Source organism: Microplitis mediator, chromosome 8 (genome assembly GCF_029852145.1).
Source record: "Microplitis mediator isolate UGA2020A chromosome 8, iyMicMedi2.1, whole genome shotgun sequence".
Taxonomy (NCBI): domain Eukaryota; kingdom Metazoa; phylum Arthropoda; class Insecta; order Hymenoptera; family Braconidae; genus Microplitis; species Microplitis mediator.
Genome location: NC_079976.1, coordinates 10,181,574 through 10,194,681, shown reverse-complemented (window position 1 = coordinate 10,194,681; position 13,108 = coordinate 10,181,574). Strand labels below are relative to the sequence as shown.

General features: G+C 25.0%; 2 protein-coding genes across 7 annotated transcripts in view; one reads left to right on the top strand and one right to left on the bottom strand.

The window, feature by feature from the left end:
• Positions 1 to 8,140, top strand: part of LOC130673096 (uncharacterized) — a 51,587-nt gene extending 43,447 nt beyond the window's left edge. For 2 of the 6 annotated variants that reach the window (XM_057478012.1, XM_057478013.1), the window contains exons 10-15: positions 284 to 378; positions 2,483 to 2,653; positions 2,817 to 3,002; positions 3,761 to 4,225; positions 6,363 to 6,427; positions 7,513 to 8,140. In XM_057478012.1, the coding sequence (XP_057333995.1) occupies positions 284 to 378; positions 2,483 to 2,653; positions 2,817 to 3,002; positions 3,761 to 4,225; positions 6,363 to 6,427; positions 7,513 to 7,813 (1,283 nt within the window). In that variant the 3' untranslated portion in view covers positions 7,814 to 8,140. Of the gene's footprint in view, positions 1 to 283; positions 379 to 2,482; positions 2,654 to 2,816; positions 3,003 to 3,760; positions 4,226 to 4,322; positions 4,436 to 6,362; positions 6,428 to 7,512 lie in introns of all 6 variants that reach the window. The other 4 variants (XR_008990827.1, XR_008990828.1, XM_057478014.1 and 1 more) reach the window with 4 other exon arrangements.
• LOC130673095 (uncharacterized) overlaps positions 1 to 13,108 on the bottom strand; it is a 332,376-nt gene that overhangs the window by 35,464 nt on the left and 283,804 nt on the right. The gene's annotated exons all lie outside the window — the stretch shown is intronic.

The following is a 13,108-nucleotide window of genomic DNA, read 5'->3' as shown; positions in this document are numbered from 1 at the left end:
AAAAATTAAAAAAAAAACTATTACTTGCGCAAGCTTACTATTCACGCAGGACTATAGTTAAGGATAAATCGGTAAGCATTTATGCCGATAAAATTATCATAATTGATATTTATTATTATTATTTATTTTTTTTTTAATTAATTCAAATTAGCTTGTCAACTTTACTATTTTATTAATACTTTATTAATAATGTCATTTGCTAATTTATGCTCGATGCAATACGTCATTTTTTCTTATTATTAACTTTTTAATTGAAATAAATTTTTTTTATTTTTTTAATTAGACACAAAAAATAGCGTTGGGTTGGTTGGATGCATTGAAGAAGTTGCTCACAATGCCATTGCTGTATATTGGAATCCATTAGAATCATCAGCTAAGGTAAATCATTTATTTAAAGTCTGTTACATTTCTGCAACGAGTAATTAAATGTAACACTTAATTTTCTGCTATTTCTGTTTAAATTTTCATAGGGTAAAATAGTATACTAGTAACAAGAGACGAAACAAGACGATTTCAGACTGAATGAAATCATCGTTGGCTGCTTGAGCCGCAGGTGAGGGCTGACATCACCCGCAGTCTGAAATCGTTTTGTTTCATCCTGTCGGACACTAGATTTTTCATGATTACCTGCATTGGAATTTCAAGTTTTAATGTCAGTAGCCAGTCAGAAACAAGTTAATTTAAGACCAATGGTGTATCAACTATTAGCGTAAGCGTAAATTGTCATTTGCAATTTATGATTAAGTAAAAAAAATAAATATTATTTTTCACTCACACTCATTCTTATAAAAGTTAATCGCAAAATCATAATTGTCCTTTAAGGGTATTCTCAGACAGTGCTACCCACTTTTTAAAAATATGAAATGGCTTTCAACTGTCAAAACTCTATTAAAATTTTATTAATTAATTAAAAAAAAAGTAAGGTATTATTTTAAAAAAAGGACTACGTAGTTTCAATTTCACTGAGATATAAAATTTTTCAATAATTACTTACAGTTGTTATCAACAATGAGTTAGACAACATTTGGTGAATAAAATTTAGCCAACAAAATTTGAAAATTGATAAAACTTTGATACGTTTATGACAATTGAAAGTCATCGAAAAATTTTAAAAAGTGGGAGGCACTGTCTGAGAATGGCCTTAATTAAGTAAAATTAGTGATCTGAACTTACTAATAAACAAATTACAAGTATCAGAACGAAAATCAAGAGTGGAAATGGCTTTCAGCGGGCAGAAAAATTATTTGTTTCTTCCCAAAGGACGAAACAAGTTTATTTCTGCCCGTTAACTGAAGGCATTCGCAATTTAAGCATACGCTAATATTTGTTTGCGGTATAAGGCTGAAATGAGATTGTTTCGATTGGCTGCACAGACACTAAAACTTGAAGTTCCAATGCTGGTATCGTGAAAAATTTCTTTTAAGGTGAATATTATAGAAATAGATGATTTTTTATTTATTCACTTCCTTTCGTAGTGAAATTCATTCTGTAGAGGAGTTTTGGAGATTATTAATTATAAAGAAATTCTACCGAGTAAAATCGTATCGTCGAATTCGTAATTTTTCGAACCATTAGAAAACTTTCGACAAATTTAAAACTTTCTGAATTATTCGTAAATTCTCGAGTTATTTGAAAATTTACGAATAATTCAAAAATTTTCTTTTGAACGACTTAGAATTGTGATAATCTTTCAAATAATTTAAATTTTTGTCAGAGGTAAATAGAAATTAGACACGAATCTACGAAAAAACTATTTTTGGTTACTTTAAAAACTAAGCTCTCCATTGAATAAAAATTAAACATTTAAAAGCTGACCAAAATTTTCTCGATTCGAATTAAATAATTTAAAAAGACACGGTTGAGGAAGGGATCTGAATTAAGGTTACAATTGAAGTGGTTAATTCAAAATATAATTTAGTATATTGCAAATGGAAAATACAATGAGATTTACGGTATCAAAAAGAAAGCGTACGGTTGCTACAGTGATGTACAGACTACTGACTCATCCATAATTAGCAAACACGCATTTAGGTAAGCGCTTACTTAGTATACCAGAAAAACTCAACATATTATGTGTGCCGACTCACTTCGTATCTCCAACAGATACAAATAATTCAAAAACTTTCGGATGATTCTAAAATTGACGAATAATTTGAGAAGTTACAAATAATTCAAAAAGATTTGAATAAGACAAGAAGGTTCGAATTATTCAATTCGAACCCGATTCGCACACCCCTAGTAAAAAGATCTTGAAATTTACTATAAATTTGACTTCAAGCTTCAATAACTTTTGAAAAACAAAAATCATCGATTTTTATGAATCAATCTAATATATAGGAGAGAGTGGGGCAAAATGGGCCCCTTAAGAAATGAGGGCTTACATGTAATATAAATGTTAGTCCATTTTGACCCACTCTCTATTGATCAATTACTTATGAAAAGTTGACTAGTTATCTAATAATAATTATTGATGTTATTGCAGATTAATGTTGCGGTGCAATGTCTCAGTACGGATTTCTCAAGTCAAAAAGGTGTTAAAGGTTTACCATTACATATTCAAGTTGATACATATGAAGAACCACCATCACATTCTCATTCATATACTCCACCTTCACATCGTGGTTACTGTCAGATAAAAGTTTTTTGTGATAAGGTAATTTTTTTTTTTTAAGTAATTATAAATTATTCGCGTGTTTTTATTTTGAGAAAACAATTACTATTGTAATTTAGTTTCTCATTGGATTTATTTAAGTGAATAAATATAAGAAAAAAAAAAAAAAAATGAATTGTATTGAAATGAATTAAATAAAATGTAGGGTGCAGAGAGAAAGACACGCGACGAAGAGAGAAGAGCAGCGAAGCGTAAAATGACTGCAACAGGCAGGAAAAAGCTTGATGAATTGTATCACTCTGTTACTGAACGCAGTGAATTTTATTCAATGGCTGATCTTCATAAACCACCGGTATTATTTTCACCACCCGCTGAGCATGCGCTCGACAAGGTAAACAATTTTTTTTTTTATCATTATAATTAGTCGGTTTAATTTGCATTAATGACTTAATAACGGAAATTAAAATAATAAATATATAAGTTAGTATATTTAGGTATTAAAATATATTTTTTTGTAATTAAAATGATTATTAATTTTGAAAAATTTCGCATAAAATGAGTACTAAAAACGATATGTTAAATAAAGTCATTACTATCTTATATAACTAATAATTACTAATTAATTAACCGTGGAATTTTATTCGCGGATTTTTTTTTAAATGTACTCATGTATGTACTCATTTTACTCGTAAAGACATTTTATAAATTTTGAAATTATTAATTTTTCGAGTAAAAAAAAACGAAATATGTAGTAATGATCCTAATTGATGGTAAAATTAAAAAAAATGAATATGATATTTGAAAAGTTGATAAAATTCCGCGTAAAATGAATACCCACAACGATATATTACACTAAAGTCATTATTTTCTCATTAAATTATTAACTAATAATTAATAGATTGCAGTATTTAATTCGCGAAAAGTTTTTTTCGAAATATATTTTGTGGAAGTCATTTTACTCGTAGAGACATTTCCTGAATCATGTAATCATTCATTTGAAAAAAAAATTGATCATTTTTTTAAAACGGCCCAAGTGAAGGCGAAATTATTTAAAAAAAAAAAAAGTATTCTTGTGGGTACTCAAACTAGAGGAAATCGTATAAAAAAAATAGCTGTGATAAAAATGTTAAAGTAATAATTTTTGTTTAGCAGTTTTCAACAATGGAATTATCTGGATTTTACGGAACTGGAAATGGTGGCGGTGATACAGATACATCCTCACTGAGTAATGGTGAGGGCGGTATGAAAACAGGAGCAAGTAGTCCGTATCCAGGTTGCGGCAGACCAAGTTTACCAGCGTTAAAATTTCACAATCACTTTCCTCCAGACAATTTAACTGGAATACACGATAAAAAAGATTCTCTATTGATGCAAGTACAAGAATTGCAGGGTACCGTTTTACAGGGAGTACCACAAGGTGCATTGACAACTGCCACTGGTACATTAGTGTCGAATGTTAGTAATCGTTTGCATCTTCAGCATCAACCGCAACAGTCACATCTACGTGGTAATGATTCTGAAGAACGTGTTATGCTTTATGTTAGACAAGAATCTGAAGATGTCTATACACCTCTACATGTAACACCGCCGACGGTACAGGGACTTCTTAATGCTGTAAGCATTTTTATCATTTTTTAAAATAAGAAAAAAAAATTTCTTTTTTTTTTTTAAATTAGGATTGAATATTTTGGTTTTATTTTTTATTATTCAGACTTGCAGCAGAGAAAACTGGATTTTGGAGCAGTGATTATCGTTCATCATTAATACGTTTTTTCCTCGAGGTTGCAAGCATCCAAGCTCCAATTTTCTCTGCTCATTAGACGGGTAAGTTTAATTTATCCGTCAATAACCCCCACCGCTCTAAAAAATGCTAACAATTGCTAAAAATATTGCTAATTATTGCTGATATTTAATTATATTTTTAATTGAAAAAATTTATTTTCAATTAGCAATATTTTTTATTTTTGTTGCTGTTTTTTAAATTGCTTGTTGCTGATTTTTCAAAAATAAAATTAGAATTGCGATTTTTTTTTAATTTCTGATTATTAAAATAGTGCTAATTTTGAAAATATTACTATTAAAAATTTGCTGAAAAAATTTATCGTGGCATAGAAAAAAATTTTTATTGCTGATATTTAAAAAAATTTCAGATTTAAAAACAAAATTAGGAATTAAAATTTTGGAATTAATTTACAGAAGTAAAAAATATTTTCAAAGAAACCAGAAATTGAATGCTAATTACTAATTGTTTTTAAAGACAAGTGTAAAATTACTCAATTTTTGTGTTTGAAATTTGAATAAACGTTTAATTATTACTGATTTATATTAATTGCTAATTGCTAATTATTAATTTACTTCTTGCCAATTACAAAAAAAAGAATATAATTTTTATTCTTATAATCAGCAACATCTCAGCTTCTATTACGCAAATTATTAATTTTAAAAAACGATCGCTTTCTAAATATTTCCGATTGCTAAAAAAGTTAGTAATCATAATTATGAAAATAAATTCACTATACTTAAACATTACTCAACTGCATAAGAAAAAAAAACACAAATGATTAATTGTCTATACAATTATTTATTGTCAGCAGTAAGTAATTTAAAAAAAAAATAATAAACTAATACGTTCACCCGCCATTGTATATATTGTTAAATAAAATTCCAATCTATTTACAATTATATAATAATAACAATCATCTTAATGGTTATTGAAGTAACAATACCGATAATAATAATCAATAAAATCTTAATATAATGCATGAAACATTGTAACGTACCATTAATATTACACGTGCACATATTAAACCTCATATATATATATATATATATATATAGATATATATAAATACTTTTTCATTGGGTAATTAATTTAAATGCGCATGAATTTATCCCTACTTCACAGCTCTAATTAAATCACATGTATATTGTCGATGAATAACTAATTTTTTTTTTTTTATCAATTAGCGTGATATGTATCAGTATATTTATCACTGATAAATGTATATCATTGTAACATAATTCGAAATAATCATATTACATTAAAAAAAAAAATTAATACAATCGAAAGAAAAAATACTAAGATATTATTATATATGTTCACATATGTTGAGATATAAGTAAAATATAATTATGTATGTTTGACTATGATCAGATATAAATACATATGTTCATATATGGCTAAATATTAATCGTATATGAATATTTATAAATTTAAATACGATCAAAATAATTCATTTCTGGTCATATATCACCATAAATGGCCGTATACATAATCATATATGGCCATTTAAAAACGTATATGACCACAACTGAACGTATATAATTATAGATACTCATATTTAGTCATATATATATAGATATAATTATATTTCCTCATATATTATTAAATATATTTAATCATAGTCACATATGATCATATATGTGATTGTACAAGCTCATATGTGACCATTTATGACTATATATGAAAAGTGGTCATATATAATTATATATGATCATTTAGATTTAGATTTAGTATCTGATCATATCTGAGTAGACGTATATAATCATATATGAGTATATCTAAGTATTTTTTCTGGGAATATCATTGTGAAATTTAAAAAGTAACTGAGAAAAAAGTGGAAAAGCCAACTAGAAATTTTTTTTTTTGCCTAAAAAAAAAATTTTGTAAAGAATTATTAGAAGCCATAAAAATGAAATTAAAAAAAAAACGTATCGGAATTCTAATATTCTACTTTTTTCTATTTTACAGATTGAATCAAAGTACAAAATTGCATCCTCGAGTATTAATAATCTGTATCGAAAAAACGCAAAGGGGTAAGTTTGTGTCGAGTTGTGTCATATTAATAAATATTAATCATCATTAATAAATAATTAGTGGACATGCATGAACATTTTTTTAATAACGCTTATAGATTTTAAATTAATAACGTTTTATTTAATTAAATCCTAATGGTGTAGTGATATTTTATTCAGTGATAAATTAATGTGTTTACTGCTACTCCTTGCTTATAATTAATATATTAAATAAATAGGATCATTAACATATTAATGTATTCGTGAGATTAATCAAACTTCTGTTTTCATTTGTAATATTTTCAAAGCCAAAATATTCTTTTAATTATTTTTTGTTGGAATTTGAATGTTATTATTTCTATTAATTTCGAGATTTTTAAATGAAATGTGACAATAAATTTTTTACTAAAAAAAAATTAATTTTGAAAAAATTTATCATAAAATTAAAAAAAAAATCATTTATATGAGGAATTTTATGGATAAAATTTGATTATAAAATGAGAAATTTTATTTTATATTGAAATTAAAAAATAGGTTAAACAAAAACAAAAATTTGTTCGAAATTCCCTATTTGGAAAATTTTTCATAAAAAATCAATCATAATCTAATCAGAAAAATAGAAATTTTTAAATATTTAATTCGAAAAATTTTTATTGCTTTCGTTCAAAATTACCCACGAAAATTCAAATATAGGGAATTTCGCTGCGAAAATTTTTTAAAACATTTTCGTTTTTGAATCAGAGAGAAACAAATTTCTCAAAAATTTAAGTAGACAAATTCTTTCACTGACATTCAAAACTACTCATCAAATACCCCATATGAGAAATTTTGCCAAAAAATTTCTAAACCTTGAGTTCAATAAAAAAAATATTTTAGTTTGTCTACAAATTTTTCTATATCACTTACGTTCAAAATTAGCCGTAAAATTTTCCATATGGGAAATTTGGATAAAAATTTCAAATGAAAAATTTTTCTTATTTGAATTCAATGAAAAAATGTTTTAAAGTTAAAGCAAAAAAATGATTACTGTCATGTTAATAATTCCCTGATATTTAACCAAAAAAAATCAATAAATAAAATAATGAAATATTTTAAATTTGTTACAGAATTACAGCGAAAATTGATGACGACATGATCCGTCATTACGTCGACGAAGATTTATTTCTCCTCGAAGTAAGTCATTCAACCTCGCCATCGAATCCCGACCCATGTAATCAAAGTAACCCAGGTTCGCCCGGGGACCCAGATGATCCTAACGAATCTCCATCAATGGGTTACGACGTAACGCTCATTAAATTACAAACACAATTGACACCCCCACCTCCATCACTGTCATCATCGACATCACCCTCCACTGTAAATTCTCATATTCACACCCACAGTGTCCACGAGGTCACTAATTCGTGAACTAATCACTCTGACTGTCCAATTGATTAATTAATTAATTAATCAATCAAATATTTTTTTACTTTTAAAAAACAACAATTAATAAATAATTAATATAAGTATAATCATAATAATAATTATAATTATTATAATAATCATAACAATAATAATAAAATGTGAATTTCTGTCAATTGTGTTTGTAAATATATAAATATATATTTTTTTTAATTAATAATAATTGTAATTTAGATTTTAAATAAACTCATAGGGGCAATGAGGAATTAAAACATCAAAATATTAATTAATTAAATAATTGAAAACGTTATAATTTTTTTATATTGATTGTTAATGTTATCCGCTGGCAGTCGGTTTTTTTTTGGATGTTTAAAAAAAAATTTTTTTTTTAAATAAAAAGAAATTTTTTTTTTAACATCCACGTGCCGTTTTAGGCATTTAAATTTTATATTATTAATTATATATATTAAACAATAACAAAAAAATAAATAAAATAAAACTTTCCGTTTTTAAAACGGAAATGCATGATATAAATCAATCAAAATTGATTTAAGTTAATATTGATCGTTAATATTTTTTTTTACTAACCGTACAATGTTTATAAAAAAATATAGTTATTAATAATGATAATAATAAAATATTGATAACGATGATAATGATAATTATTGAGGGTTGAAAGAGGTTTAAAGAAATACGTAAAAGATTGAAATATTAATTGTTAAGTTATAAATTTATTGATAGATTAATTTAATAAATTCATTAATTATACAATTAATGAACATACTCCGCCAATAGTCTGTTAATCAAAGTCCATATATTATTATTATAAATTTATTTTTAATCATTTAAAGTAGTTGAATTTATTTAATTACTTTTATTACGTCGCTTCCAGTTTAGTTTTTTTTTTATTTTTTTAGTGGATAACTTTTTGAAAAGTCATTCTATCAATTTTTGTTATCAGACCTTTTTTGTAGAACGTTAAATTCTCTACAAATTTATGTTCAATGAGTTTTTCGAAAAAATTAATAGTTTCAAAGTTATCGCAATTTTAAGTGTCATATAGATTTTGGAAAAATAATTGATAGTTAATTATTAATTATTCATTCTCAAAAACTTGAAATCTAAATAACTTGTTGGGAAACGATTTTATCAATTTTTTTCATCGGACCTTTTTTGTAGAACGTTAAATTCTCTACAAATTTATGTTCAATAAGTTTTTCGAAAAAATCGATAGTTTCAAAGTTATCGCAACTTTAAGTGTAATATAGATTTTGGAAAAATGATTGATTTTTAATAATTAATTATTCATTCTCAAAAACTTTAAATCTAAATAACTTGTTAGGAAATATTTCTATCAATTTTACTCATCAGACCTTTTTTGTAAAGCATTAAATGTTCTATGAATTTGTCTCTTACCATTTTTAATAAAAAGTCAATAGTTTCGAAGATATTGCCATTTTCAGTGTCATATAAAGTTCCCAAAAATAACGAATTATTTATTCTCAAAATCTTTAAATCTAAATCACTTATTATGTTACGGGATAACTTAATTAATTATTTTTTAGACCTTTTTTGTAGAGCGTTGAATAATTATCTAATAGTTTTTTCACTACAAATTTTTCAAAAAATTCAATAGTTTTAAAGTTATAGCCATTTAAAGAATCAAAAATAATATAAAAAACAAACTGTTATTTTTTATTCAAACCTTAAAGGTTTTTATTGTGCCCTACTTGCCCACCCTTAAGTATAACTATCAATATATATAATTTGATAAAATAAATCAACCAGCAATAATTTGACGTTAAAACGTCTTAGAATAATTTAAAAAAAAAAAATATTTTTTAAGTTCTAGCTTTTATTCTCATTAAATTATATATATATATATATATATATATATATATATATATATATATATATATATATATATATATATATATATATATATATATATATATGTATAATTAAATAAAAAAAAATTGTTTTAATAAAAGAAAAATAAATTAATTTAAAATAATTGTCATTACCGAATATCAAAGCAACGATCAAAATACGCTTGTAAAATGCATATTATTATTGATAACATATATTTTGTTATAATGAAAAAAAAAATAAAAATAATTAGCGTAATAAATAAATAATAATAGATATTGTTTATATAAATGAGGCATGAATGTATATGTATATGGATATGGATGTGTATTTTATATATTATTAATTATTAATAATTAGTTATTTTAATTGATTAATTAATTATTAATTGTCAAACAAGTCAGTGCGATATTACAAGATTTAAAATATTAATTATTAATTATTATTATTATTTAAGTTAAATGTGAAAAATATTGTAAGAGATTTGTTTGTTTATTTTTATTAATTTTAACTAATTTTTTTTATTGTAAGTCAGACTCAATACATGACATTTATAATTATTGATTATTGTTTTATCCTTTATGAATTTAAAAAAAAATAAGAATATTGTGAAAGATTTAATCGATCTTGTATATTTTATTCCATCAAGACCTATTATCATTATTATTATTATTATATTATTTATCAACTTTTAGTTAATATAAAAGTACACGGGAAAAAAAATAGTAGTGGCTACTCTCTGGGATAGTACTGAGTACTTTCTGTAAAAAAAAAATTATAGACATATGCTATCTAGACTGTATCCACTACTCTCTTGATAATACTGAGTACTATCCCGGACAGTAGTGGATATAGTCTAGATAGTAGTGGATACAGTCTGGATAGCATACAGTACTGTCTAAAACTTTTTTTTTACAGAAAGTACTCAGTACTATCCCAAAGAGTAGCCACTACTATTTTTTTTCCGTGTACATAAACATGTACGAAAAAATTTAGTTTTGTTAAAAATCGTGTCCCATTTTGTCTCACACATTTATGAAGAATATAGTGTTTCATTTTGCCCATCTCCCTTCATATTAAAAATATCATTTTATAATTTTTTATTAGGGATTTGCAAATAGTGTTCAAATTCAATGGAATATTAATATTCGATTTGAAACTCTAATCGAATGATTCAAAATATTCTACGTAATCATCAGTTTTCAAACTATTTTAAAAATTAGATTTATCAAAATTCGAATTTTCTAATGCGCTGCTACCCAATTTCAAAATACAGTAATGGACAAATTTTTAAAAATCAATTTTTTAGTACTTCTGGTTTCAGTGGAGTCTTGTAAACGTGATTCACTTCTAGTCATATTTCAAAAATTTTATTTTTGTCAGTTACTGTGTTTCGAAATTGGGTAGTCGGCTGAGGTTCGAAGGGAATATTAAAATTTTATTACAGTTCCCAAGTAGCACACTTAGCTTTGTGACATATATAAGATAGCAATTTTGAGGCTGTTTTTTGACCTATCGATAAGGTACAAAAATGTTGACAAAACAATCAGAAATTTATATCACTGAAAAAATATCTACTTGAAGAACTTGACACAAGTGACGACAAAAAGTAAATTACAAACAATTGTCAAATAAGTCATCGAAACGATTTTTTAATTGAAATGACTTTTTTAGGACGAAAAAAAAAAAAAAAAAAAAAAAAAATTTCCTATGACTCCTATAGGACCAACATCTGTACGTTTTATTTATGAAAGAGAACTTGGCTTTGAGATAAAATAAAATTTGTCTTCTTTTCTTTTAAGGGACATGCTTATGACATCTTAAAGTTGCCTCTATGCTGCTTAGTTTGTGATCAAGTATAAAATTTCGATAGAATAATTAGAAATTTTCGAATTATTTGAAAACTTATGGATAATTGAAAAGCTGACGAAAATTTTGATAATGTACCAATAATTTGAAAATTTCGAATCTTTCGACACGAATTTCAAATTGAATATAAATATTCAAGTTGACACGAATTACTCGTAAGTTTGAATCATTCGCATATCCCTACTTTCTATTAAATATATTTAATAATAACACACAAAGATTGTCTGAAAAAAATATATATAGAGGAAGGCTGGGCAAAATGGGACCGAGGGAGCAAAACGAATCACCCATAGAATTCGGTGAAAAATTTTTTTTTTCAAAATTGTCTCTAATTGTCATTTACGACTCTTATCATTATTTTTGTGAAATTAATTTTTTACATTTTTTTTTGGAGGTGGTCCGTTTTAACCCATAAGGAAGAAAATTGTTTTCTATGGCAATTGGAAATTTGGTTTAATTACTTTGAATTTAAGTATAAAAAAAGAAGATTCACTGTATTCAAATGCACAAAAAAAATCATGATATTTTGGCGGTCTTGTTTTGCTCACCCATCCCCTGTATATATATTTTATTTTTGTTCATTTTCTTTCTAATCCAAAAACTTATTGATATCATTCAGCTCATTATATAAGATTAATTAGTGTTAACAATAATTTTATGTATTTGTTAATCATTTTATATTAATTTGTATATATATTATCATCAATAATACAACTTTTTTTAATTGTTTTGTTAATTTTGTTTCTATTGTATGAACAGTTATTGTCTATATTAGTTATTTTGTCTTTACAAAACAAATTAATGGTTAAATAATTTCTATAAAATTAGATTTTCAATTATCGTAATTCCAAAGAAATGATAATTTTTTTTTTTAATTTCAAACAAAATAACTTACATACGCAAGTTCATACATAATAAAAAAAAATTAAGTAAAATAAAATTACTCATTATTAATAAATTAAATAATTAAGCGCGTAAATTTAAATTTTGCATAATGACAGTTTGTTGTATATGTTGGCGACCTTGATGAGGCCAGTGACGCCAATCTCTTTTTTTTTAATACTTACTCATATATATATCTATATATATAAATTAAATAAATTATTTTCCCTCTTATGTTACTTAGAAAACATAAATTTACATTTTAAAATCTATCACAGAAATGTCACTTAAATCGACAACTAAATCCTATATATACACATATACAAATATATATATATTTTTTTTTTATCACTTAACAAATTTCTTAACTATTTATTTTTTAAACTCCGTTATAAATTGCCGAAGGCTGATATTTTTTTCTAAATAATTCCTGCTATCTATTCAACAAATTAAAGGATAGAAAAAAAAGTAATTTTTTTTTTTATGGGAAAGTTTGTTTATTTTTTAGGAATTTATTTTAATGACAAGCGAAATTTTGAAAGTAAAAAGGAAAAAAAAAAAAAAAAAAAAAAACATTGGAGATTATTTTGGTGAGAAGTCCGGTTTGACGGGTTGCTAAACTTCCCTTTTATCGATTACTCCCCACAGATCAACATGGAGTTATAGCGACAACTAAAAAAA